The sequence below is a fragment of the Alosa pseudoharengus genome, unplaced genomic scaffold (assembly GCF_046254945.1).
Source record: "Alosa pseudoharengus isolate Yale_2024_CS ecotype anadromous, Long Island Sound unplaced genomic scaffold, YU_APseudo_1.1 YU_APseudo_1.1_scf_19, whole genome shotgun sequence".
In the NCBI taxonomy this organism is placed as follows: domain Eukaryota; kingdom Metazoa; phylum Chordata; class Actinopteri; order Clupeiformes; family Clupeidae; genus Alosa; species Alosa pseudoharengus.
Window position 1 is genome coordinate 37,366,800 of NW_027468657.1, and position 25,679 is coordinate 37,392,478.

The window sequence follows — 25,679 nt, forward strand, 5'->3', positions numbered from 1 at the left end:
GGCGCCTCAGAGTGTGCTGTGTCAACGGAGATGAGCATGAGTACCCTATAGCGGAGATATGTCTTGAAGTCCAAGAACAGACCTATAGGTTAAAAGCGGGCATTGTTAAGGGGTTGAGCCACCCAGTTGTTTTGGGCCAGGATGTGCTCATACTGCCAGAACTGGTGCAGTCTACTCTGCCTGTGAGTATGGTTGCAACCAGGTCTCAGACCAAGACAGAGGCCCAAAAGCTGTTACAAATACTGCCATTTAGCCAAGAGGAGATCACTCCCCCTGAGAAGCTAAGAGCAGCTAAGAGCCGCCAGCAGCGCAGAAGAGAGAAGCTGTTAGGCACAGTTCAACACATGGCTGAGTCAGAGCCAGAACCAGTTCCCGTTGCCAGAGACTACGTATGGGAGGTTCCCAGTGATTTTAAAGAGCTACAGAGGCAAGATGAGTCCCTAAAAGAGCTCTTTAGTAAGGCTACAGAGGTTGAAGGGGTAAGCACCGGCCAGGCAAAAGCTCTTTCAGGAGAGTTTTACTTTGTGCAACAGGGCCTGCTATATCACCAGCCTGAAGGGAGCAGCACTGAGCAGCTAGTAGTCCCCCATAGCCTAAGACCCAAGATACTGAGCTTAGGTCATGACATTCCCTGGGCAGGTCATTTGGGTAGTGTAAAAACACTCCAGAGAATAGCTGGCAAATTCTTTTGGCCAGGCATATATACTGATGTACACAGCCACTGCAAAACATGCCCCACATGTCAACTCACAAGCAAACACAAAGTCAAGCCTTTTCCACTACAGCCGCTCCCAGTTATTGAGGTGCCATTCACTAGGATAGGAATGGACATTGTTGGCCCCTTAGAACGCACACAGGCAGGCCACCAATATATACTGGTAATCTGTGATTACGCCACCCGCTACCCTGAAGCTTTTCCCCTACGAAAGGTCACGGCTAGAACTATTGCCCCCGTACTTTTGCAGTTATTCTCCCGGGTAGGGATCCCTAGGGAGATACTAACTGATCAGGGAACAGCCTTCCTCTCCAATACCATGAAGCAGGTGTATGGGTTGTTGGGGATTAAGGGTATTAGGACCACTCCTTACCACCCCCAGACGGATGGTCTGGTAGAAAGGTACAACCAGACGTTGAAGGGCATGCTGAGGAGGTTTGTGGCTTCCAACGGCAAGGACTGGGACCGTTGGCTCCCCTACCTCATGTTTGCCTACAGGGAGGTTCCCCAAGCCTCGACGGGGTTCTCCCCATTTGAGCTCCTGTTTGGCCGACAGGTGAGGGGCCCACTTGATCTCCTCAGAGATTCCTGGGAGTCGCCAAAGGAGACCACCACCAACATACTCACCTATGTCATCACCATGAGAGAGAAGATGGAGGAGATGACCAACCTGGTGAAGGACAACCTTCACCAAGCGCAAAAGACTCAGACCAGCTGGTATGACCAGAGAGCAAGGCAGCGAACCTTCCAGCCAGGCCAGAAAGTTCTGCTACTCCTGCCTACCGAGGAGAACAAGCTGTTGGCCAAGTGGCAGGGACCTTACAGCATCAACAGGAAGCTGGGGCCCACCACCTACGAGCTGGAAATGCCAGAGAGGAGGAAGCAGCAGCAGGTGTTCCACATTAACCTGCTGAAAGAGTGGCACGAGAGAGAGGTGCCACTGAGCCAGCAGCTGCTGGTACAAGCAGTAAAGGAGGAGGAAGACACCCCGGAGCAGTTCTTCCCCACAGATCATCCAGCAGGAGAGATCGACATCACACACCTCACCCCACAACAGCAGCAGGAGTTGCGGGCTGTCATCCCTGACGGCCTGTTCAGCGACCAGCCCGGAGTCACCTCCATGGCTGAACACAACGTCCTGCTGAAGGATTCTACTCCAGTCCGGCAGCGGATGTACAGAGTTCCGGAGCGAATGTTGCCTGCCCTCCAGGAGGAGCTGCAGGTGATGCAAAGACTTGGTGTGATTGAGCGGTCAGAGAGTGCCTGGAGCAGCCCTGTCGTCCTTGTTCCAAAGAAGGACGGCAGCATGCGTTTCTGCATTGACTTTCGCCAGGTAAATGCTCAGTCACACTTTGATGCCTATCCTATGCCCAGGCTGGAAGACCTCATTGAGCGCCTGGGTAAGGCACACTTTATTTCCACCTTGGACCTGTGTAAGGGCTACTGGCAGGTGCCAATGGCTAAGGAGGCCAGGCCCTGCACAGCCTTCAGAACACCCCAGGGCTTATTTCAGTTCAAGGTTATGCCGTTTGGCCTGCAGGGGGCGCCTGCCACGTTCCAGCGGTTGATGGACCGGGTGCTTGACGGGACTGGTGCCTTCGCGGGCGCATACTTGGACGATGTGGTCGTATTCAGTGCTACATGGGACGAGCACTTGAAGCATCTCGCTGAGGTGCTACGGCGCATCCATCAGGCAGGGCTGACTGCCCAGCCCAAGAAATGTGCTTTGGCGCAGCAGGAGGTGCGGTACTTGGGACATATCCTAGGTTGTGGGGTAATCCGACCCCAGAAGGACAAAATTGAGGCTATCCGCGACTGCCCGCGGCCCCAGACCAAGAAGGATATCCGGTCCTTTTTGAGGCTTGCTGGGTGGTATCGGCGGTTTGTGCCTAACTTTGCAAGCAGAGCTGCGGCTCTCACTGACCTGACCAGAAAGTCTGGTCCGGTAAAGGTCATGTGGGAGGGGCAGCATGAGAAGGCCTTCCAGGACTTAAAAGAGGCTATGTGCAGCGCCCCAGCATTGCAGAGCCCAGACTTTTCCCAGCCATGGACAGTACAGACTGATGCCTCTGGAGTAGGTCTGGGGGCAGTGCTACTCCAGGGTGAGGGAGAACAGCAACGACCGGTGGCTTTCATAAGCCGCAAGCTGTTTCCCCGGGAGACACGGTACTCAGCTGTGGAACTAGAGTGCCTGGCTGTGAAATGGGCACTGGACACATTCCGGTACTACCTTCTAGGTAGAGACTTTGTCCTTGAGACGGACCACCGAGCCTTAAAGTGGCTGGGCAAGATGAAGGACACTAATGCACGTGTAACGCGTTGGTTTTTGGCTTTGCAGCCCTTTAGATTTGAGGTGCAATTTAGGGCTGGCAAACAAAACTTGGTGGCAGATTTTCTGTCTCGCAACCCCAGTGGCGAGCCTCCAGAGGAGGAGGGAAGTGTGAAAAGGTAGCCCCTCCTTTTCCCCAACTCGCCTGACATTCCCCGCGACATTTAAACTGACTACCTTCTCCTACACGATCAAACACGCTTACACGCACACACGCACTTAGTTTCAAATGTTTGTAATTACACGCGGTGCCGGCAACCGCGACGCAATTCATTCATGCGCGATCGTTATTTACACATCTTTCTGTTACTCACCCAACATCTGCAAACATCATAGCGAACGACGTGGTACCCGTCGATTCTGCTCCATAACCGATTGCATTCCGTTAGTCCATACATTGTGCACACAAACATTAACAATACACTGATAGCTCTTACTTACACTTACACCTACATCACTTTGTTTCCCCAAGGAACACGATCCCCAGGGCAATGGCTATTTTATTCCCTGTTTGGGACAGGGAAAGTGTTGTTTTGAGTGGGGGGAAATTATTGTTGCAGTATAAAGTGATTATCTGCACTGTAGTGTAATTATTATTTAATTATACATATATTCAAATGTTATTATTGTATAATATGGAAACTAGGTTGGATTATGTTCCATGTATGTCTGTGATCTATTTATAAGGGATGATCATCGTACAGAGAATATTACCCTGTTATATTGGTATCTACCAATTAGATGTGATAGACGGCTGTATTTAAAGCGAGGGATTTTTGCCCTCAGGGTGGGAGTCTGGAGAGTATCAGCTTGCTGAGAGGTTGGATACAGAGTATTGGTGAATCTGCGAATTGTGCTTGAATTGAGAAACCGGTTGGTTGATTTTTTTTGTTTATTTTTCGGAAAAGTATTTTTTGTTGGCATTGTGCCGGAACACGTTTTTTATAACACTGTAAATAAATCTGCACTTTTCACCACAATCCACGTTTGCTGTTTGCTGTGTCTTCACCCCATCACCGCCCAACCTCAGTGTGTCCTTGTCGCCACCATCCTGTGTGGACGTGGGTTGCAAGGCCCATTTTTCACAGGCCCCTTATAATAAAGTTGGTTAAGCTTAATTAATATATTAGTAATATATAACTATCAGTATGGGGGACCCTTATAGTAAAGTTGGTTAAGCTTAATTAATATATTACTATCAGTATGGGGGACCCTTATAATAAAGTTGGTTAAGCTTAATTAGTAATATATAACTATTAGTCAGACGGTGAAGGGACTGAGACCAAAACTGGCTTATCAAATGTATTCCTTTAGGAAAAGTTAAAACAAAACATGCCTTCAGGAACTGGCGTACATAAAACAGCATCTGCACAAGCAAAATAAAAAGAAGTACACTAAGTTGAATGGGCTATATTACATGCATCATTCATATACCATCCCTGTCAGCCCTACTAGCAATGGAGACATGCAACATGGAATGTTCAGGTGCACAGAACGAGTTAATTAATATTTTGTAAGAGACTCACTAAACCTTCAGACGTAGACCATACGGCGATAATGCATAAACATAATGCTAAGCTAACTGTACATTCATTACCTGCTAGACTGAATAGCACTTTCCATTCACACTAAACTAAACTACACTGAATACATGGAAAGTTGCTAGCAGAGTTTACAGCTAGTCATACGTAAGACTGTATGAACTTGTGGTCATATTGAAAACATTAATAAACTTTTTTAATAAAGTTGCTAGAATTGCACCCAAATCCTAACAATACATGGAAAGTAATATAATACAGGTGATATGTTGGAAGTTTTCATTTTACAGTTACAAGATTAAAGCAAAGTGGGGAGTGCTTTATACAGTCAACCTACCCAATGCAAAGCATACCGCTTCTACTACTCGGGTACTACGGCAACAACACAAGGACAAAACGTAGCAGAGCTGCAATACACCGTTTCTCCAAAGGGGGCAAAACACCAATCTCAATAAAGCTGCTTAATTACGGTGAAAATCTACCCTGGAAATCCAGAGTTCTCGCGAGAGCACAATGGAATTGTCTCTGCGAGACACTCTGGCAATGAGCAATGATGCAGGTTACTTTTACCCCTTGCATCCCGGGGAAATCGGTGTATCTGATATAGGCGGGCCAGAGGCGAGCTAAACTGATGAAGACAGCGCTGCAACGTTGGAATCATTACAGTCCGGAATCATTCAGAGTAAACATTGGTCTAGTGTTATACAATTGCGTGCAGTGAGATTTTCAAATGCATGCTTGGTGCCGCCCCTCGAGTTGGGCCATTACATTGTTTGTGGCCAGACCCTTAATCTTTCTAGATTACCAAGGTCTGGATTTTCCAGGCTAGCGAAAATCACATACAAACACTAAACTACATTTCTAACTCTGTTACACCCACCTCCCCTGAATTTCGCCAAATTCGAGCAGCAACCAAACAGTACTTCCAAAGGCAAAAAGTACACTACTGTCAAACACTAGACAGAGGGTCACCAATTAAAGGACAGCCAACCACAAAGGTCCAATAAGGATGAAGTGGAAGAAGAGGTGCGCAAACTCTTCAACCAACCACTGGCAGTAGGGTGCCTTATACACCCCCACAAGACCCATTTACACTGTGTACTAAAGCCACTAGGAAAAACAAAAACAGAACAATTCTCCATAAAGCTAATCAGAAAAGCTTGGATCACATAACCATGTTACCAAACGTGTGTATGAATCATGAAAAACCTGAAACACTGACCTGCAGATAGCCTGCATAGACTGATGTGTGTGAACAATATCCGTGCCTTGACATAGTTTGAATCAGTCTGTCAACTGGCTTGAGAATCTGACCAAATCTAGACCTCACCTGTGTGAATGTATTTTCAGACTGTGAGACATAAGCTACTGTGTCAACATTGTTCATGTCATTAGCTTTAATCTGTGTAGATATAATATTAGAATCTGTCTGTATAAATTACTATATTACTAATATATTAATTAAGCTTAACCAACTTCATTGTAATGGTCCTATGAGGAGTGGTTTATATTGGGATAGGCAGAAGCACAGTTTAATAACAATAAGTTAAATAATAATATGTCATTAACTTTTATATTAACATATAGTTTGTAAATAAACATTTAACATTTAACTGATGTAAGAAATAGCTATTAATTAGTGCCAAAAAGACATTTAGTTAACCATTAACAAATATTACAATATTAGTTAATAGATTGTTTTTCTATATGTTCAACAATGAACATACAGATTTTATGCAAACAACTAATATTTAATTAATGATTAAAAAAATATTAACTTGTGAGAAATACATATTTTAGTAACAATTAACAAATATTAACAAAGGGTTAGGTAATGACTAGTTTGCTATTTATTATGGCACCTTATTATAATGTTACCCTATTTTTTCTCTCGATGTTAAATGTGATGACTTTCGATGAAAATCCTGTAGATGGCGCATGCAAATCGAACAGAAATCATCTAGTATTGTCTTAATTTTACGACATATATCCTCTTTTCGCCAATCTACTGTTTTGGTCTACTTTTCTACCTCGTGCACGACCAGAGATGAAGCTGACCTAAACCGCTCTTGAATAAACGAGGCCAAGATGCCGCTAACTTTAGTTAATGGAACGGGTTCAGCCCCAAGTGAAAGTCTACGCTAGTTCAAGCCAGGCTATTTCTGTTAAGCGCCGCCTTTATTAGTGAGGTTGAGGGAATATCCTCTAGGTTGGCTGAACCCATGACAACTAAACCCGAGCTGTCGGTTCCAAAACACTGATTACGAATTAGTTCAATCAACCCTGTATTGGTTAACCTAGAGTCGTGCGCGTTCATGGCGAACTTATAAAGACATCGAGAGTCGAAACCATGGGTGAAAATAGCGGAACGAAGAGCACCATATTTTTCAAAGGCAGAGCAGTAAGTTCTCCTCAAGGCTTATGAGGAGAGAACTGTAATAAAAAAAATAGTGTCTGCTAAGGAACGAGACCTTGCTTGGCATAAATGTGTAAGTTTAGGATAGGCTATTAATGTCAAAAGCACAATATATTAAATAATTCAGTGGGCATCACATATTAACTGATTTGTATGATGCTTTCTTAGACTATAGTGTCGTAAAAATTAAGTATTACTTACATTAATACACAGGATTAGATGTTATAATCCTTTGTGCCAAAATCCAAGGTAAAAACACAATCAGATGCCCCTACTCAAATTAACTTTAAAAAGCACACTAACCACAAATCTGCCAACCAATGGTCACAAAAACAAGACAAATGGCCCATAACAGCAGTATATAGTATGCGGCATGTCATTGGGGTTATCATGTGGGCACCCTCATTCACCGATGTTTCGTTAAGTTAGGCCAACGATACCTCAAGAAGGCTTTACAGTGAAACCAGCGTCCTGGAGATACTCCCCTCCATGCTGCCACCATATTACCACATTGAAATATCCAATACCCAAAATACTTTTAACCAGCCTAGGCATGGTCTAGGTTGGCTAGGTTGGTCTGTCCCGTTGATGCGGACTGAACCATAACCATAAAAACCCTAGCCAACCACCATCAACCTAGGCACAGTCCGTCGCAAACACAAAACAAATGGACCAGTTAGCTTACCTTAGCTTACGCCCCATGTTGCCACCATATTACCAGAATAAACATCCAAATACTCTTAACCAACCTAGACATGGTCTAGGTTGGCTAGGTTGGTCCGTCCCGTTGATGCGGACTAAACCATAACCATAAAAACCCTAGCCAACCACCATCAACCTATGCACAGTCCATCACAAACATGACAAATGAGCCAGCTAGCTTAGCTTACCTTACCTTACGCCCCATGTTGCCACCATATTACCACAATAAAATATCCAAATACTCTTAACCAACCTAGGCATGGTCTAGGTTGGTTAGGTTGGTCCGTCCCATTGATGTGGACTGAACCATAACCCTAAAAAACCCTAACCAGCCACCATCGACCTAAACACGGTCCGTCACAAAGACCAAACAAATGAGCCAGTTAGCTTACCTTAGCTTGCGCCCCAGGAAGGGTAACTTCTCCTTACCCACAACCATTCGCTTGCTCGTAATGCTGCCAAGGACATGTTACTAACCACCTGCCTTAGACTTTCACAAAGAGGCAAAAAGTATCCCACAGGCAAGCTGACCGTACGGCAGAGTACAAAGCTTTATTCATGACGCCAGAGACAGGTTACAATTATACAAGCATCCTAGGCAAGCATGAGGGCAACACATCTGAGTTATAAACAAAGTCTTACCATTATTTATAGGGCTAAAACAAAGTATTCTGGATGGATTACATAAAAGAAAGAAAAAGAGCTTTCATGATCTCAAACTTGTTGCTGGAAGTTACAGTCTAGGGGACTATTTTCAGGTGCTGCGTGATATCATTGTGCTGCTGCGCCTATGGTACGTTCACAACGTTCTTTGATTATTATGCCGGAATGAGAGTATAGTTCCATGTCAAATCAGCCTAGAAAATTGCCACGTTTCATTTTCCGTCTTATTACACTTTCTAGACGAGACAAGTTTAAAATCATAGACACTTTTAAGCGTGATGCTAGCAGGTGAGATGCTAATGGTCTAATCCGATTCAATGATCTATGCTAGGCTGGAGCTAAAAGTGATATCGCCAGACTCACAGAACGGCTGGATGAACTGGAGAAAGGTAAAAATTAATTGTTTAACTCGGGGAGGTGGGAAATGAGCGTAATTCCCCAAATGGTGGAATATCCCTTTAAGAGATAAGCTGGTTTCACGTCAGACTCCCTAAGTCAGGCTGACCTTGGAGACCACAGCTAAGGAAAATAAAAAAAACTAAGATCATCTTTTTAATATCTACCTTTCTTTAAAGTGTAGCCAGTTAAACAACAGCAACCCCATTAGTCATTAAAACGCTAATTACTGGAAATTTCCCCACAATATACAACCTTGTCACAGATTGAGTGCGTCAGCCCACACACGCACTGAAATCCCTCTTTGAGAATCCCAAATGTCATTTCTATTTTAACGTGGGTTCTGCTGTGGGCAACGTTAAACCTTGTTTGTGCTCCAGCATCCGGATCGAAGTATGGGGTGATGAGTGTTGGAAGGCATGGGTACCCAGAAATTACCCATCAAATTCATTCTAACATTAAGTTAGAGCCTACACATTAGTTAGCCTGTAGTGGATCTGATAATATTCCCGTAAGGTATAATGCACTCTTGTTGCTCAAATTAGATTCCCAGTACATCCTGGCATCGGCTCTGTTCGAAACGTGAAGAACTGCTGCCTTTTAAGATATCCAACTGCGGAGCGAGGCAGCAAGTGCGGTTCAAAACCGGAAAAAAAACTATTTTTTGCTGCCTTCTAAGTTCGTCGTTTTTGAAGACAGCATCAATGCACACTTCATGCTCCCTCCTACCCATAATCCTTTGCGACAACTTCTGAAACAGCTGTGAAAAGTAAACAAAGATGGCAGATGACATCAGTAATGGCTGCTGAATTGTAAATTGTAAAATGTAATTTGTGTGATATTATTTTGCTTAGACGGCATTGTGTGACAAGTGTCAAAGCAGCGGCCTTGCAGAACGTGCACCTAATTACCTAAACATAACCTGATAACCTGAACATAACCTAAACAAACCTACCCCCTACCAGGTTAAGTTCAAAGCCTATGTTACCATAGTGACATACATACAGTAGCCTGACCATTTTGGAACTGAAAGTCCAGGTTTACCACTTACTTTGGGTTAACATACCCAGTTAAGCCAGTAAACCCGCTTTCTGGAATACCCCCCAGGCTGCCACCACTTTGTTTCCAGATTCTGAAGCCTAGGTTGCCTAGAGACCAAGGTTTTTTTGCTGTGTACTCTAGAGCTGAAGATGTTTGCCACACCTGCCAGTGCCCAGGATCAACCTACAATCACATTGTTTGTTACAGCAACAAAACCCAACCCTGCAAAGGTGAAACAAATGGTTACGGAGAACAATTGTGTCAGCTTTCGCTGTAAAGACATTAGGCCTTTTAATATCGTAAATGCCGAGGGGTTTGAAGAGCTGGCGCAATAACTAATTAATGTCGGGGCTACGTATGGGAGGGTTCCCGCAAACTTCAGAGTGCTGAGATGTTATGATGTTACAGAGGACTTAGGCTATTTTATTTCTTTGTTCCAACTTCCAAGTGGCCTAGACTATGTTAGTCATGAATAAATTATGTTAAGAAATTAAAAAAATGACTCATTCTTGACAAAAAGGAAAAGGAAAGGAAAAAGAGCTGCGTGCGTGCAGAAATTTGAATAATGTCGGGCTGTAAACGGGTTTGGGCTTTTAAAAAGTTGTCCGTCTACTTTTAAGGCCCGATTACAGCTCTAGTGTACTCACAGAATGGGTAGCTAGCGTATCATGAGATGATTGCTGAATGTGCCAAAAACGTTATGGGTTTGAAATCGTGTACAATTGCTGACTGCCCCTTTAGCAGGTCATTGGCTATGTGTGTCGTAGTCATTGTAACAACAATTTCAATGTAGTGACAACAGTGTGTAAGAAGACAGGTGCTTGAAGCATACTATTGACAGATGTATTGAGAAAAACCTATTTTGATTGTCATAATCTAAAATAAGCTTTTTTCTCAAACGTATAGCCTGATTCTGCAGAGGGACGACATATGGCAGGAATATGGTGAGTAAAAAAATGACCTTTGTACACCTAAAAAGGCTGAGATTCCATCCATTTGTGTTATGTTTAGGGTTCTTAGCAGACACTTTTGTCCAAGCCAACTAACAATGACATCAATAAACGGAAATGTATCATGATATCCTGATATTAAAACTGATAACCCGTTTTATTTTATTTTTGGTAGTGTAGCTTTAAATGCTAATGAGGAGAGAGGCGGGGCAAAGTGGAGGGTGGGGGTGTGGCCTTTACCAGCTTGCAGCCACAGTACCATGCACTAATGTTTACAGCTCGTAGTCACGTAGTCGTTGAAATTTTCCAGTTTGACCCAGAATCTGATCCGGATGGAGAAGCACTTGAAGTTTAAACTCAGTGGATACAACAGGACACCTCCGAATGGTTAGTTTAAATTGAACATTTAAATTGACACTCACTAGAATGGGCATTTTACAGGCCCATTTAAGATATAGAAGGTAAATATTAAGGGTGTCACGATTTCGATTTTATTTCGAAATCGATTGAAATTACATCTCAATCTCGAACTTCGAACTTAAAAGTAGAATCGACGATGCAGCCACACCCCCAATGTCATGTCCAGCATGTGTGCCAAGATGCACAAACACACACGCACGTGCTGAACTGCAGCGTCAACACTCCTCTAATTTTAGGCTGCAGCCAGTTAAAATATACACATCAACCTACCGAAATCAAAGCCCCTCTTGCTACTTTGAAATCACCGGTGTGGAAGTATTCATTCATTCACGTCAATTAAAACTAACTTAGCTTACTCAGCTTGCAAGTGAAAAGGTGATCTAGTTACAGTCCAAAGTTAAGGCTTCTACATACCTGACGCACCCGACCGGTAGCGCGACAATGTGACGTCAAAATGACGTAGATCTCTCTTGCAACTAGTGTCGCTACCACCACGTGCGAGTATAAATAGGTACGGCGCTCCTGTGACGTCACATTGTCGCGCTACAGGTCGGGTGCGTCGAGTATGTGGCGCACTTTACTTTAAGGCTTAAAATGCACATTGATAAGTACATATTCCATGAACACTAACCTTGGGTCTCTTTGGAGTGTGCTGAAACAATCAAATTATCATTCTGTATTGTTTCATTTGTTCACGTCTCTGTTTTAGCCTAATGTTAGTTCTGTTTACATTACAACCTCGCGGTTGGAACGGTTTCAAAATAAAAAGCGGTTTCAAAATAAAAGCCACCTAAAACAGAAAAGGAAAAGGCCAAAAAGAGTAAATAACATATAAAGAATGCATTAATAGTAAAATTTAAAAAAGCATCGAGTACCGAATCGAATCGTGACTTTAAAATCGAAAATTACATCGAATCGAGGATTTGAAGAATCGTGACACCCCTAGTAAATATACGCTGGAATATTTCTGTAAGGGCCTTTTATATATTGACAAACGTTGATAATAACATGTATATGCCTGTTAATGGTGAAAATAAGCTATTTATTTCAACATAGCATATTCGCCCCATAGGGTTACACTGTAGAGTCATCTGACAATGGTATCCAATATAGCGCCTATGATTTCAGTTGGCCAAACTCTCTCTATATACGGCTCTGATACAAACCAATGACATTGACCATTACATAACAAAATCCAAGAATTATATCAGTCTGGCTTCAGAGCTCACCACAGTACTGAATCAGCCTTAGTTAAAGTTTTTAATGACCTCCTCATTGCTGCTGATAATGGATATCAATATTGGTCCTCCTGGACCTCAGCGCTGCCTTTGACACCATATACCATGACAAGTATAAGTATATATACTCTTATAAGTATAAGTATATATACTCTTTTGATCCTGTGAGGGAAATTTGGTCTCTGCATTTATCCCAATCCGTGAATTAGTAAAACACACTCAGCACACAGTGAACACACAGTGAGGTGAAGCACACACTAATCCCGGCGCAGTGAGCTGCCTGCTACAACAGTGGCCCTCGGGGAGCAGTGAGGGGTTAGGTGCCTTGCTCAAGCGCACTTCAGCCGTTCCCACTGGTCGGGGCTCGACCCGGCAACCCTCCGGTTACAGGTCCAGAGTGCTAACCAGTGGGCCACGGCTGCCCACAAACTGCCTACTACTTCATAGGCTTGAAAATTTGATAGGCATTAAAGACTCAGCACTCGCTTGGTTTAGATCATACCTTTCTAACCGTCAACAATTTCAACAGGTCCACAATAAACCATCTACCCAGACTATGGTAAAATATGGAGTGCCTCAAGGCTCAGTACTAGGGCCCCTGTTATTTTCTCTTTATATGCTTCCCCTAGGCTCTGAAACTAGTAAACATGGCATTCATTTCCATTCTTATGCAGACTATACCTCTCCATAAAACCTGATGAATTAACCCCGTTAGCCAAACTTGACACATGTATAAGAGACATATATAGACATGGATGACAAACAATGTCCTGCTTTTGAACTCAGATAAAACAGAAGTCATGGTTTTAGGTCCTAAAAAGATTAGGGATATCCTATCCTCATCACAGGCTACATAATAGTGATCTTCCACTGACCTCATCCACAAGTGTTAAAAACCTAGGAGTTATAATTGACCAGGACCTATCACTAAATAATCACATAAAACAGATCACCAATACTTCATTTTACCATTTAAGGAACATTTCAAAGATAAGGAAATCCTTATCCTTACCAGACGCAGAGAAATGAATCCATTCTTTTGTCACCTCAAGGATAGACTATTGCAATGCTCTATATGCTGGCTGCAATAATACCAGTCTAAAGAGCTTACAGCTTATACAAAATGCAGCTGCTTGCACATTCACTAGGACTAAAAATATGAACACTTCTGTTGATAATAACCATAATGGCATACATAAACAAACCAACTAAATTACCGTATCTAGACACAATATTTTAATTTTACTTATAGAGCGCCAAAACATTACACGTCTCATGGCGCTTTACAGAGGGTTAAACAATCAGAGAAGGCCCATGAGTAACAGGGCCTAGAGTTTTTTTGTCCACATCACATAAAAAGTATCGGATCAGTGTTTACCTTTCAGGCCAAATACAGAGGAGCATTCAGTAAGTTACTTTCTCTACAAACACAACATTTCTGTACTTCCAAAAACGTCATTACTAGCAACTGAACTTTGAACAAAGTTACTCACAGTCTTTTGACAAAATACATGATAAGACAACGAACATGCGACAGACAGCATAGTAAAAAGTGTGTTTGGTCAGTTGTAAACACGGGAGGACAGGACCATAACGTTAGCTAGCAATAATAACTTAGTAGTAACTGAGGCAAAGTTACGTATTAACAATATTTGGTGATCTAAATTAACATTAATGACCTGCCTGCATGGTTTTCATAATATATTACATCTGAGTTACAGATGACAATTGAAATCAGACAAGCTTAAATAGAGTACCAAAGCCATTACTTCACGTTGTCCGGGCAACCAGATTTTCTGTTCTAAACAACCGAACCTAGATGGCATTTTCTATTGGTTCACTGTGCTCTTTCTTCAAAAACGAGAATAAATGAATGATTTTGAAATGCATGCTTCGTGCCGCCCCCCGAGTTGGGCCATTACATTATTCATGGCCAGACCCTTAATCTTTCGGATTTGGGCCTGAAATCTCCAGGCTACCCCATGAGCAGGCTGTCAAAAAATGTGTCTCTGTAGGCAGCCTAGGCACTGAGATCTGTACACAAAAACAATTGGTGCTACCAACCACTCAAAACCAAAATAAATAGTGTTCCAACCAATCACCGACAGGGGGTGGGTGTTGTGGGGTTTTGCGCTCGTGCACAGCTGCATGCGAAGTCAGAGCTGAAGGAGGGCAGCGTCTGCTATTATCTGGAGCTGTCAATGAACATGTAGATTAATGCCTGAATCAATCCCCAAGAGGAGGAGGAGGGTGAGGGAATATCAGCCACGTCGATCAGAGTATTGTGTGTCTGTCGCTTTAAGAAATGCACGTTCATGATAGTTTTTTTCATGATGCACGAAACATGGAAGGGGAGGGGCAAGTTAGCCCGGTTTGTTTGGGATCTCGCTTCAAACACTCAACAGAAGTAAACAGAAGTAATGTCACCCGCAATCGCGGATACAACCTTTAATGTAGTTTTATCAACTTTTTAAAACTGTTTACTGGTCATTTTTAACTATTGTATTGTTTTATTTTGTAAGTCACTTTAACAAATGTGTCTGCTAAATTCCATAAATATATATATATACACACACATACATATACATGGGTGTTTAGTATATTTATAATGCATTTTGAACCTTTTCCTGTAGGAGCAAACAACTCCCTGGAACAGATGGAAATGAGAGTGCAGCTACTACTTTAGAAAAGTGCTATGCACCAAGGTTCATCCAGGTTCCTCAAGACCTTACCATGGAGGAAGGAAGGTTCTGTAGGATTGACTTCAAGGTAAGTCCGATTCTGGGGATACATAATGGATCTTTCTGCTTTTGAGTTACTGTTGCTAAGGTCCCACAGGCTTTTGCAGCGGTGATGTTAAACTTAATGTAGGGATAACCAGAGAACCGCGTTTAACAATTAATCAATTAATTATGGTTATTAACTTGCTTTGACATAACTCAGGCAGAAATATCAAGGGCTAAGAGGGCATTGACTTACGATTAGAGGCTTACGATTAGAATCTTTGAACTAAAAAAATGAGTGAATTTGTCTCAACGCAGCCAGGCATGACACCACAACTAACATCCCTTACGAAAGGAAAATATAAGTAAGTATATATACTCTTTTGATCCCGTGAGGGAAATTTGGTCTCTGCATTTATCCCAATCCGTGAATTAGTGAAACACACTCAGCACACAGTGAACACACAGTGAGGTGAAGCACACACAAATCCCGCTGCAACAACAGCGGCGCTTGGGGAGCAGTGAGGGGTTAGGTGCCTTGCTCAAGGGCACTTCAGCCGTTCCTACTGGTCGGGGTTCGAACCGGCAACCCTCCGGTTACAAGTCCGAAACGCTAACCAGTAGGCCACGGCTGCCACCAAAATAAAAACTAAGTTACAGGTTCACTGTACCATTCTAAAAGATAGCAAATTATAATAGAGCTATTCGGAATGAGAGAAGGATCCACTTCTCTAAGGTAATTGCTGAAAATAGAGGAAACTCTAGGACAGGGGTGTCCAAACTTTTTGACTCAAGGGCCACATTGGGTTTTGAAAATTGGCTGGCGGGCCACACACAAAAAATAAGTATATAAATATAACGTGTTGTATCATTTGAATGACAAAGTAATTTTGTTGTAGAAATTTAATTTCTTAAGAAATACTGTTAATTTGATGCTGTTTAATTCATGTATAAATGGTGCATTGTCACTTTAAGACTCTTTTGCCAGCTCCACTCAAATAGCCTATGGCTAGTGCTGTGCCTATGGCTGTGCCCTCTCACAGTTTATAAATGGTCAGTAGTGGGAACTACTGTTGCCATCGCGATTTCCTTTTAAAAGTTTCTCATAAAAAGGAGTTATCAATTATCAACAATGACAAGCCAGCTGGAACCTGCCGCGCTCTCTCCCTCTCTGCACGCTCAAATGTGTTCCCAAAGTAAATGGAGTAGCATAGTTTGGTCACCCCTGCTCTAGGATGTTGTTCTCCACCATTGATAGGCTACTGCATGCTACCTTTTGACACACTCAGTCAGGCATCCTCTCTAACATGCAAAGAATTTGCAGACTTCTTCAAAAACAAAGTAGTTTCTATAACAAAGTGTATAAGTTTGACAGTACAGCCAAAAACAGCCCCACAAAATTAAGATACTTTAGAACTATTACTCAATCTGAGCTTAGCAAAATTATATCACAGACCGGCTCCTTAACATGTGCTTTAGATCCAATCCCTACTAGATTCCTCAAAACGTATATGATAGCTTAGCTCCCTTTATTCTCAAGATAATAAACATCTCATTAGAAACAGGTATATTTCCGACTTTTTTTAAAACCGCTGTTGTGAAACCTTTACTTAAAAAGTCAAATCTCGACCATGCTATCCTGAGTAACTTCAGGCCTTTATCAAACCTACCTTTCCTGAGCAAAGTACTTGAAAAAGTTGTTTGTAATCAGCTAAATACCTTCCTCAACAAAAACAGTATCCTTGAAAAATTGCAATCAGGTTTTAGATCAAATCACAGCATAGAAACGGCCCTAGTATAAATAGTCAATGATCTCAGACTGGCTACTGACTCAAACAAAGTCTCAATCGTTATTCTTCTAGATTTGAGTGCGGCATTCAACACCATTGATCATAACATTCTAATTCACCGCCTTTGCGAAGTGGGTGGGTCTCTCTGATAATGTTTTAAACTGGTTTCAAAACTACTTTACTGGCAGAGATTTTATGTTAGTCTAGGAGATCATGTGTCAGTAAAACATGACTTGCCTTTTGGTGTGGCACAGGGGAGCTCTTGGATTTAGCCTTTTTGAGGTGGTTCCAGTGGCTGAAAACTCATGAAATTTGGCACACACATCAAGACTTTCAATAAATACTCAGACAAAGACTTACCGGGCGTGTGGCCCAGGGACTCCCTAGCGCAGCCTTATTTCACAGAGTCTCGTGGTTGGCATATAGTTTCACCTAAAAAATTGGTGGAACAAAGGCAGTAGAGTGGCAAAAAGCACATGGTGGACCAAACAACAACTGGTAGTGTAAAATACAGAGGCAGGCCTGCAGATGGCTACAAGTAAACAGAGTCCTGGGATAGGGTGCTGACATTGTTCCTTTTGTTGTGATGATTTGTAAAATGATGTACCTAAACATCTGTAGTACAGTATGTGAAATAATAGCTCCCTTTGATTCAATCTGGGAGGAAAGTACCCTTTTCTCATCCCTGAAATGAGCTGAAGAACTGAAGAGTACCTTCAGTGGCAGGCTAATCTCCCCCCAAATGTCCATTATATAAAACTCTTCCCTTCTTTGCCGCAGTGATGTAGCTGATCTCTTAAATCTAAGGAATAACACCTGTTGTGAATCAAATTTCAGATCCAAAACAAGTGATCATAGTGTGTGAGTAGCTTCAACAGCATGTCATGTGTCATGCTGGCTTATTCTTAATACAGGTTGTTGGTCTACCAGCACCTGATGTGGCATGGTATCTGGATGGGAAGGCCATTCGTCAGGATGACTACCACAAGATGCTGGTGAGTGAGAAAGGCATTCACTCCTTCATCATCGAGATTGTGACGGTTCACCATGCAGGCATCTATGAGTGTGTAGCCAAGAACAGAGCTGGTGAGAGTCGCTTCTCCCTACGGCTTGATGTAATTGGTAAGAGCTTATATTTTTTATATGTATTGTTCCATAGTTTTAAACCTTATTTGGTAAATATGTAGAACAATGAATTTCAAATCAGATGTATTCATAACTGCATATCAGTGTTTAGAATTACAATGTGTAACAGAAATGACGCAAAATGTTGGAAATGTATAAAACAAATAATGTAAATGTTAGTGCAGTTGTCTGTTCCTGACCTCATCTTTATATCATTACACTTCCCTATATACAACAGCGCAGGAGATGATTCGCCCACCCAGTTTTGTGATGAGAATGCAGAACATTCGTGTGATCGAGGGGGACATGGTGAGGCTGGAGTGCCAGGTGTTTGCCTCCCCACCACCACAACTCTTTTGGAAGAAGGACAAAGAAATGCTCCGCATTGACCCTAGCAGAATGAGGTCAGACAGATATTTCTTTCTTCAGCCAAGCAGCTACAGCGCTACACTCTGGGGGCATGTACGTGAGCCCCCATGTTCATGCCCCCAGAGTGTAGCGATGTAGCTGCTTTAGCTGTTGGAACTAGCAACTCAAGGTTTTTTGTCCAAACGGAGATCTTGCTGGGAAAAACACCGAATTTGTCCTTTTGGTAATAATTGTTGCAATGAATTCTGGGTAAAGTAAGACACTTTTCAAAATTAAAAAACATGGCTGCCTGAGTAACTACATCTAACCAACTCAGCTCTGTTTTAACCAAGCAGAACATGATTGTGTTTAGGTCAAACAAGAGGAATAGGTCTTTTCAAAATTACATTTCATCTTCTACAATTTATAGATTCTTCTTTTAATGTTTTTGTTTTAGATAAGCAAACATAGGCTAGGCTAGGCTAGGCTAAGCTACAAATTCCCCACTATAATCAATTGTGGAATCTTCGTGACTGTAGCTTTCTATAGGTAACTGTGGTAACACTTTATTTTAAGGTTCACATGTTAGCCACCAATACATACCTAATTAATACCTGTATTAGTGACTTGTAAGGCATGTGTTAGGCAACATTAACCATTTGTTAGGTGTGTATTCACAAATCTCTTGTTCATGACGAATTAGGTCTTTATTATTGATATAATCTTAATAATGACCTTGTAAGCCTTGATCTCTACATGGGCAGTTCCAGCGTTATGGATGTGACAATTGGACTCATATTGGTAAACAAAATGCCTTAAAGTGGGGGCAAAATTAGTATCAGTGAATTAATTTGCATACATTTTAATGTAACCTCTGTCCTCTGAATACTGAGAAATCCTCAAATTGCATATAATCAATTTCATCCTAAGAATACAAGCCATTTTATCAGCGTTATAGATGTGACATGAAATGGACACACTTTTGTGAGAGATTACAGGTTTTCTACAAACTCTGTGAATTTTGAAGGAAACTGCCGAAACTATGATATATGTAGCATGAAGGAGACTTGAATGAACACAAAAAGTGTGTTTTTGAAACTATGCGTCATTTTCGTAATGCATTATGTAGGAAAAACTGGCGTTATGGATGTGACGGTTTCACGTTATGGATGTGACGTGTCTGAACCAGTCCTCGACAAACTACATAAAACACATAATTAAGTTGTGAATTTTGATATGAAACAATTAAAATAGTAATCATGAAAAACTAGCAATGAAAGTATTGCTTCCTCAGTGCCCACTAAGATCCACAGGAAGAATCAGGACAACAAGTCATTTAAAATATAAAAAAGGAATACATTTTTTTCTTTTACCGTCATCAATTTTGGTCAGTGATTCCCGGGTTACTGAAACACCAGGGAACATGATACTTGGTGGCCACTCCCCTAAATAACTAGCCCTACCTGAACCGTTGCACCCAAGATGACATATATTTATGGTATGTTAGTCTCAAGAGCCCGCATTAACCTAACCCATACCCACTCATTTGTGATTTGCACACATAAAGTACATGCACACGCACACATGCACACACACGCACGCACGCACAGTCGCACACACACAGGCAAGCACACACACACATAAACACATACAGACAGGCAAGCACACACACCCACATGAATGCAGACACATAAATACACACACACAGGCATGCATATGCATGTGCGCATGCAAACACATGCACACACACACACACATAAACACACAAACAACACACATAATACACAAACACAGGCACGCATACACACATGCACACACACAGACACACTCTTATAAACAAAAGCAAACTCACATATACACACACTCATTTACATGCACATGAGTTGCAGGAGTAGGAGATTGAGACAAATTGACAAGCGTGATTTATTTTTGCGAAGAGAATATGCAGGACTGAGAGGCGGTCATATTTTATACCGCTATGCGGTACATCTAGTTTATTGCTGCCGTTACTCATGTTACTCTGTGGGTATTAGCAGAGACTTTCTAATGTGGAGATACAGCACTCAAAAAATACTCCATAGAAATGCATGGGGCTAGTTTGTCACGCCAATATGGCCGTTGTCTACACATATCCCACCCCTTCCTCGGCAAAACGTCGACATGTGAATACATTGAGCCAATCATGTGGTGTGATGTGAAGACATCGTGCCAATCATGTGTTGTGATCTCGCCACTGGAGCAAGATTGGTGTCGTGAAGCCTTGCGCATTTCTGCTGAATAGGATGCCCGTCGAGTGCCCATAAAGCGTTGTCATATGGCCGCCGAGTGGAGGGACTTGCCTAAAAGGACTTTGGTATTAGTTACAGAGGGCCTGACACTTCAAATGTTGGCATATCGCGTCATTTGAAATGAAACTGTGTTAAGCAGACGTGAATGGCAGGCTGAACAGATCTGCAACAGAAGGAGGTTGCTATGTTAACTCCAGCTGCAAAGTCAGCCATCTTCACCAGCTAACATGATAATCCAGTTACTGTACAACAACAGTATGACAGTTACGGGAAGATAATCGCTCAGATTTTCAGATTTTTATTAGGCCACTTGAAAATAGGCTATGGCTAGGCTAATCACTGGAGGTATTTTAATATTATGTTTGTTTTGCTAATGCTTAGGCGAGGCCTCCCTGTGGTTTTGATCAACCTAATAATCTTTGAAATGTCAATTGTAAACACTAAGGTGAAATGCATTGAAACTGACATGCCACCAGAACAGACGTTCTATCGGCTTTGAGTTATAATAAAGTCTCCAGTCTTGTAAATTTACATAATGTAACATCCATAACGTCACATCCATAACGCACCATTAAAGGTTTTAAAAGTAAGAAAGGGGCACAATTTGGTCATCACACTTTACATTGATATAAATCAGCTTTGCACAGACACTATGGACATTGTTGCATCAACACTGTATGTGTAGCATAAACTTTTCCTATAAAACGTTATGGATGTGACGTGGCCATGGAACTTGCTGACTTAAAAACAAAAGCCTTACAAATGTAAGTTGTGCTCTTAAAGGCAAGCTGAGCATAGACATTGCTCTACCATTCCCTTGTCAATGTGGAATTTGTCAAATGACACAATTTGTTTGAACCTTGGGTCCATTTATCCAGTTTTTAAATATGTATAATATTACCATGTGAAAAATGTTGTTTCTGGTATGGTTGCACACCATATTTATGATGTGAAAAGAGTGTCATGCTCCATCAAATTCAATCAGATCAGTTACAAACAATAAAATATAGACCTAAATGAAGATTTTAACAACAGTTCTATTTGCGTATGCACAACTTTTTTTTTCCATGGTAAGGATGACCTTTGCATGGAATTGCCCACATACGAATTAGTAGTAAGTACCAAAATAGAATATGCATAACCTACTTGTATACTGTCTGAATAAATCCCAAATAGTAGGATAACAGTTGTAGAATAAGCAAGTGTATGGCTCAACCTCATTGCTGCATTTCACTGCCCAGGTTGCTGTGTGAAATAGCACTTAATAACTGGGAGATTGGCTCCCATTCTAAAGTGGAAACTGGTTCCTTGGTAGCAAGCACATTATCGTCAGTAATACTTCTGCAGAATGTACTTATTAGTCATGAATTGGTTCCATATTCTAAAGTCAGGCATTATTATTATTAAGAATTATATGATGGGAACAGTCTAGACTATAACTCCTGGTCAATACAGACATTCTTTACCCTTAATACATTGCTAGTGCATACATTGTTCATTCAAAATATGGTCCCTGTTCTAAAGTAGAGGCTGGGAGGGTGTTAACAATAGAAAAGAAGATGAGAAAAGTGACAGTTTCAAAGAAGACCACCACAGATGTGTTGAATGACAATTCTTTTGCCCTTTTTATTTGTTTAAAATACGTGTTTTTATCCTGTCAATTCTAGTTAAAACTAGCTTTTGCTAGTCTTTTTGTGCTTTGTGAGCTCATTGAGAGTACAATGTAACATTTACAGAACTTGTTAAATAAACATTGTCAGTGCTGTCACTTTTCTACGGATAAAGTACGGATCATATTGTACGGATACTATCTGGCTCTTGATTAAATACACCTGTGGAAAGGAACCTGATGAAAGCCATACTATTTGGAAACGTTTCTACAGATCAGAATGACATGACAACTGTTTTGAGTTAAGGCTAAATGTGTATAGCTTACTGAATAACTTCCTAATGCTATTCGAAGCTTGCACATACTTTTATTTTGAGTAGTCACTACATACCCGTGTTTAATGGCGTGATAAGTGCCGTCGAGTCTGCAACTTGTCTAACGTTAGCTATGTGGCATTAGCCTATCGCTCGTTTCAATTGACCGATCCCAAGCCCCGCCCCCTTTTACTATGTCACAATGAGGACTTCGGAGGACCTCGGTCAACCTCGGTCAATTTTGAATTTTTCTAGTGTCCATTCTGTATGACAATACGCCGGTTATGCGAATGCTATAATGCTTCTTTTGCGAGTAGCCTAAGTAACTAAATAACTAAAAAGCTCAAAAAGGTTCAAAGATAAGCCTGGGATACTTGTAGAAGTGACATCCGATATCCTGACCGGGTGAAACGTTAACACACATAGGCCTAACTTGGCATAACTTTGGATAGGCTGCTACTTTTCAGTAGCCTAAAGAAATCTGAGTGTGTACGAAAATGTTACCTTTATTTGTGTTCATAACTACACACAAAAACATAACGAAATCTGGTTTCCACTGATGAAACGACAACATAAGCCTACGCAAAAAATTATACCTACCTTGCAGGAACTGAACTCGCACATTCATACGATTGAAAGACGCGCAAAAGGCTACACCTTCAATCACGTATCGCTTTACACACAATAGTGATGGGACAACCGACTCTTACACGCAAGTCGGTTCAACCGGACGGTCGTTGGTTGGCCTACCGAGTTAATAGATTCGGTCACCGGTTCGCGCAACGGGGGGGGTTATATCGCGCGTTACTTCCCCCGCCATATCGCTCCAAGACATGTAGCCTTAAGCTGCAAATGTCATGCTCTCCATGTCTCTGAAATGAGCTGACATACACACTCATATTGACCTACACTAGACTCAAGCACTGCCCATGGTTAGCCTACATTCGGTCTTGTTCAGTAGTCAGCTGTGCGCGCGGTCTCCTCGTGAGCCTACCAATAGCCTATTCACTTCTAACATTTAACTTAACTACCAAGATAACATAGCCTATGTCATATAATATTTCCCCCCTTTGTAATTTAGGATATGAATTTCAATGAACAATTTCAAGATGCACGAAACATAAAGGCTTTCAACTTTTAACCACGGTTACGGTCTCTAACCTGTTGTACAGTCCTCGTGACAGCCTACCAACAAACATCTCATTTAACAACTACCAAGATAACATGACGTGTATTTGTATTTTATATCCATCGGTAATGTAGCCTATGAACCTCTATGTAGGCTACATAATCACCTATTGTTCTTAGTAATCTGGGGAACTTGGCACACCAGGTCAAACCAAAAATAACAAGCCTCGGTGTCATCTTAGATGCAGAGTTAAGTTTTAAGCCCCATATCAGTAAAGTTACTCAAACAGCCTATTTCCACTTGAGAAACATTGCCAAAGTGCGGCCCTTTTTAACTCAACAAGATGCAGAAAAACTAATTCACGCCTTTATCACTAGCAGGTTAGACTACTGCAATGCACTTTTCACTGGTCTTCCCAAAAAACATCTAAAGAAATTGGCACTCATACAGAACTCTGCGGCTAGACTTTTAACTAAGACTAAGAAGAGAGAACACATCACCCCTGTGTTGGCTGAACTGCACTGGCTCCCTATTTCCTATAGAATTGATTTTAAGGTTATGTTAATTACTTACAAAGCTCTGATAGACTAGGCAGGATTTTGGAAAATGTGGTTATTTAAAGTCCCGAAGGCAAATCATGTTAATTTTTGGCATACAACATTTTTAGGGGTTTTGAAGGGTGCTGAATTCAAATCTTCTGTATGCCAGGCTCAAAAATGTCCCATAATGCCTCAAAATGGAGAAATCCAATATGGCCGCCGCCGCCAGGTCAAAATCTAATTAATCACTTATCTTTTAGACTGTACAAGGTAAAAACCTGAATGTAATGTGCTTTTATAGGTTCAAGACTAGAGAAAATGCTTTAAATGAATGTACATGGTTAAAATTGTTGTCTCGGATAATGAATAATTCATGAAAAAAGAGGACCATGAAACAGGTTGATGGCTTTCTGAAGAATTTACTTGAAACATGTTTAGAAGCAAGGTTGATTACCATATTTCAATTATATATTTATATTATTTATCAGTATTTATCTATTTATCTGTATTTTAACTATTTATTTAATAGTGCATATTTACCTATTTATTTAGTAATTAATCCATTCTGTTCTAATCAATTCTTTAAACTTCTTGGTATGAGGAGGTAGGCTACACACTTAGGCTATCCTAATCATCCTCATCCTCCTCCTCTCCAGCAGTGTTCTGACAGGTGCTGCTGCAGCTGCATGACTCCATGCATAACATGCAACTTTTCCTGCAACTGTAGCGCTGGCTTAGACATCCCTTGACGCAACCACAGGAGGTGATCTCCTTACAAGCTTTTGGAATTGGTGAGAGATAGTAGCTGTGGCACTAACTGATCATGCACATTTGGATGGCCTGATAAGTGTGTGTTGTGTTTGGGCCACCAACATGCTTTCTTGGCAAGGGACGCCCCCCAGTCGTGCATGAATTGTTTATATATGCCTACGCACACAAGGGAAGCCCGTTGTCGTTTTTTCTCTGGTAAACGTGCGGGTTCTCTTGTTTCCGAGGTTCCGTCAAGGAAGATGGCAAGAGTAGCCAGGGCGCTTGGGGAGTTCTCAGCAGCCTTACAAGCCTCACTTTTTTCTCTTAGCACAAGGCCTGCAGTTCCCCAACCTGCTCCTTCTACCAGTCCGCATGAGCTGGAGGAGGAAGATGAGGAGGCCATTGTGGACGTTGAGACTGTTCTTGCGTCTGAGGGAGGGAGAGGAGCTACCTTGTGCACTGCCCTGTGTAGCCAGCCCCGTGGGAGGCGAGCTGGCCCGTCTGTTTGAGGAGGTTGTTGGCAGGGCATCCAGGGCTCTTGATATTCCCCTTCCAGAAAAGCCCCTTGCCTCTGCATCTAGGTTCCACACAGACATGACTGAGCGCCCAGTGGCGGGCTTATTCCCCTCCTACCAGACTTTAGTGACTTGGTCTGT

The 25,679-nt window shown here is 41.9% G+C and overlaps 1 protein-coding gene across 2 annotated transcripts in view; it reads left to right on the top strand.

The window, feature by feature from the left end:
• myot (myotilin) overlaps positions 1-25,679 on the top strand; it is a 215,740-nt gene that overhangs the window by 151,132 nt on the left and 38,929 nt on the right. For both annotated transcript variants that reach the window (XM_076292652.1, XM_076292651.1), the window contains exons 12-15: positions 10,707-10,744; positions 15,042-15,177; positions 17,836-18,043; positions 18,285-18,450. In XM_076292652.1, the coding sequence (XP_076148767.1) occupies positions 10,707-10,744; positions 15,042-15,177; positions 17,836-18,043; positions 18,285-18,450 (548 nt within the window). The remainder of the gene's footprint in view (positions 1-10,706; positions 10,745-15,041; positions 15,178-17,835; positions 18,044-18,284; positions 18,451-25,679) is intronic.